Raw genomic sequence first — 3,506 nt, forward strand, 5'->3', positions numbered from 1 at the left:
GCGGGCGGGCCCGTCCCCTCGGCTCTGCAGCACGCGGGTGCCTCCGGAGGCCGTCAACAGGCCCGTCGTGGAGCGCATCATCCGGGTGGACCACGCCGGGGAGTACGGCGCGAACCGCATTTACGCGGGGCAAATGGCCGTCTTGGGGAGATCCAGCGTGGGACCCCTCATCCAGGTCCGCGGGCCCCAAAACCGTCGCCGTGCTTCCGCTGAATTGGCGCGGGATGAACAGCGGCCGAGGGGAGCTGCGGGCAGCTTTTCCTAAGCACGTTTAAACTTGTGGGTTTCTAACGGGTGGCGGGGTTCCTCGGTGAGGGAGTTACCTGTACTGCAACTGGTGTAGTAGAGTCACTTAGCAGACTTCACTTTGCAAATGCTGCCTATTTATAGTTGTCCCTGTCCCGCCTATTTTTTTATGCTGCCTATTTGTAATTATGCCCATCCTGCCCTTTCTCACTACTTCCTTTTTGTGATGTGAGTAGTGTTACCTCTGCAGTTAAGGTGTGGGGGGCCTGAGTTGTTCTGGTGTTCTTTGGTTTATGAGTTTTATTGGGAACGCGTAGTTTTTCTAGTTTTATACTTACTGTAATCTTGCTCTTGCAGCAAATGTGGAATCAAGAAAAAGACCATCTGAAAAAGTTCAACGAACTAATAGTTGCATATAGAGTTCGACCTACTGTGTTATTGCCTTTTTGGAATGTAGCAGGTTTTGTTTTAGGTGAGTTTATAGTAGTATTGTTGTTTTATAAAGTCTTCAAGTGTGTAAGTTATTTGTATGGCTTCAGATTTCATTGTTTGCATGTGTTTGATGCCACAATCACAGGGGCTGGAAGTGCTTTACTTGGGAAGAAGGGTGCAATGGCTTGCACAGTGGCAGTGGAAGAGAGTATATCAGATCACTACAACAGCCAGATCCGGACTCTTATGGAAGAAGATCCAGAAAAGTACAAAGAACTCTTGCAGGTATTTATGACTTGAAAAGTACTTTAACAAATTCATTTAATTACTTAATGTGACTTTAGTCTCTTCAGGTAATATGCTTGTAGAATTCACAGTAGATCTCCTTTGTCACTTGGAATGCTGAAATACAGCAGAAGCTTTTAAGTTAAAACAATGGTTTTTTCCTTCAGCAGTACTGAAATGATCAAGCACCAAAACTACAATGTATATTGGATTAGCTTCAGCGTGCTTTCAGTAACTGAGCATTTGCCTTTTGATGGAGAGAGCTATGCTTAAATTTTGATTACCTTTAATTGAAAGGAAGGGTGTAAGGGGGGATAAAAAAGGAGAAAATACATTATATAGTAACATTTTGCTTATACTGGATACAGTTATGTAGTTCTAGTCTTGAATACTGTTCAGAGCATGTAAAGAGCTAATGTTTGTTAGCTCTGCAAGAAAACTGTCTCCTAAGTATTTTAGGCATCAAACTGGGACACATTCCTGTAGGGTGCTTGTCAGAGGCTGACCTTTTTCTGCATGCAGCACATTTTGCTCATAAGTGCTCTTGTTTGGCGAGACCTTGCTGTAGGGCCCATGTGTTTGTTTCCACCCCTGCTGGCTGACAGTGTGCTTAGTTGTGCTTGGTTTAACACGTAGCTAGGTCTCATTCCTCCGAGCGTGTCGCCGTGTTACGGAAACGGGATCTGAAGTAACCCAGGTTGTGCTGACGTGCACAAATGAAACACTCCCTGTGAAAATAAAGACTACAAACTGAGAGGGCATAAAAGGAAGAGAAAAGCCTCCACAGCACAGTGTCAGTGTAAGGAGGACTAGCAATGAAGTCAAAGGTGATGCATACCCATTGGTTAGCGACAGTACTTGGGTGTCTGTAGATGTGAGCATTTTATTAAGCAATCTTCATTATCTGCAGGTGTCTCAGGAGAAAAGTTCTAGACATTTTTGTCTCAGTTGAAAAATCAGAAGAGGGAAATAGTATTCTTTAGAGTATGCTAGAATGGACAAAAGCCCTGTTGGCTTACAGGGAAATACCCCTACTGATTATCTGGCAAGGCAGGAGCCTTTATTTCTTTATTTAAATCATCAGAATGATTTATATGTGCAAAACTAATTAGCATTATGGGACCTATGACTATAGGTTTTATTGAAACAGTTGAAAAACACAGTGATATATTAAGCAGTAGCTTGTTTTTTAAAGACTTTTTTTTCTGAGACTATTGAAAGATCTTTAGCTTTAAGGAATGCTGTAAATAATTCCCTTCTTGCTGTTGTGTTACTGAGAAGCTTTTGAGAGACCTGGGCCTCAGATGCCTGTACTGGTGCATGCAGTCATCTATAGCATGCAGTTTTGTTATAAAAGCTGCCTTGATTTCTCTGCCGAGTAGACTTACTAATTACCTGCTGTTTTTGAAGACAATAAAGCAATTTCGGGATGATGAGCGGGAGCACCACGACATTGGGCTTGAGCACGATGCTGAAGCAGTAAGTACAGTGTTAGCTAATTGGCACTGTTAGTGAGGATGTAAGTGTGGTATTCTTATCTTCCTTATCCAGTGACTTGATGTAGTTTGTCCCCTGAGAAAATCATGTGCTTGATACTCTTTCCCAAGGACAAATATAAGCAAATACTGCATGTTAGAGCTTTCATTTTTTCTAAATCAGAATTGAATCTCTTGGATCTCATGTCAAGTGTTAAAGTGATTGTGTTTTCCTAAGAGGTGTCCTCTGTGCAGTTTTTAATTTAGATTAAATATTTTTGAAGATAAGGCTAGTATGTGCTATCCATACAGCTGGGAATTTGAGGCATCATCTTGGCAGACAAACACAGCCATGTTAGGGAGTGTGAAATACTGAACTAAATTCTGTACTCCCTTGAATACTATAGGAGGAATGTGTGACTTCTTTCTTTTTCTCTTTGCTTGCATTTGGGGAGAAATGGAAACATTCTAGAGTTGATTGTTTTTAATTTAGTTTTCTCTAGGGTAGATTAAACTACAAATACAGCTGGATTTGGGTGTTTTGTTGTTAGGTTTTGTTTTGTTTCTTAGGTAATGCTTACTTTTCCTTACCACAATCTGCTTCAAAAAAAACCACTTCATTGATGTATTTAACCTTTTATTCTTTGTTTTACAGGCACCAGCTTATTCGGTTTTGAAGACAGCTATACAACTTGGATGCAAAGCTGCAATTTTTTTATCAGAAAGGATTTAGTGATATTTTCCATATTGTTTGTGGCAATAAACTGGGACACAAAAGTGTATGGAAATTACAAAAGACAAGTAGCTATTTTATTCAGGCTTTTAACATATTCTTCACTAATAATCTGGTTCAGCCATCCTTTGTCACATGGAGTCCCTGTTCAAAAAGTATCTGTTAAAGTGATCTAAATGTGAATAAAGATGGCAGAATTTGGTCTGTATGGATTAAGCCTCCTTACTCGGAGATTGTTCACAAGGTGGCACTAAAATACACATATATATGTGAATTTTACATGTGTGTGTACTTGAAATAAGCTGGAACTCATCAGCTTCTTTTAAAATGGTTAA

At 40.6% G+C, this 3,506-nt stretch overlaps 1 protein-coding gene across 1 annotated transcript; it reads left to right on the forward strand.

Annotated features, from left to right (window-relative positions):
* Positions 1-7: 7 nt before the first annotated feature.
* COQ7 (coenzyme Q7 homolog, ubiquinone (yeast)) lies at positions 8-3,216 on the forward strand (the record flags this gene model as incomplete). Its single annotated transcript, XM_008939764.1, has 5 exons — positions 8-175; positions 604-718; positions 824-963; positions 2,374-2,442; positions 3,094-3,216. Coding segments are annotated over 5 exons (570 nt in total), but the record flags the coding sequence as incomplete, so codon positions are not given.
* Positions 3,217-3,506: the final 290 nt, after the last annotated feature.

This window comes from Merops nubicus, unplaced genomic scaffold (assembly GCF_000691845.1).
Source record: "Merops nubicus isolate BGI_N331 unplaced genomic scaffold, ASM69184v1 scaffold51200, whole genome shotgun sequence".
Taxonomy (NCBI): Eukaryota; Metazoa; Chordata; class Aves; order Coraciiformes; family Meropidae; genus Merops; species Merops nubicus.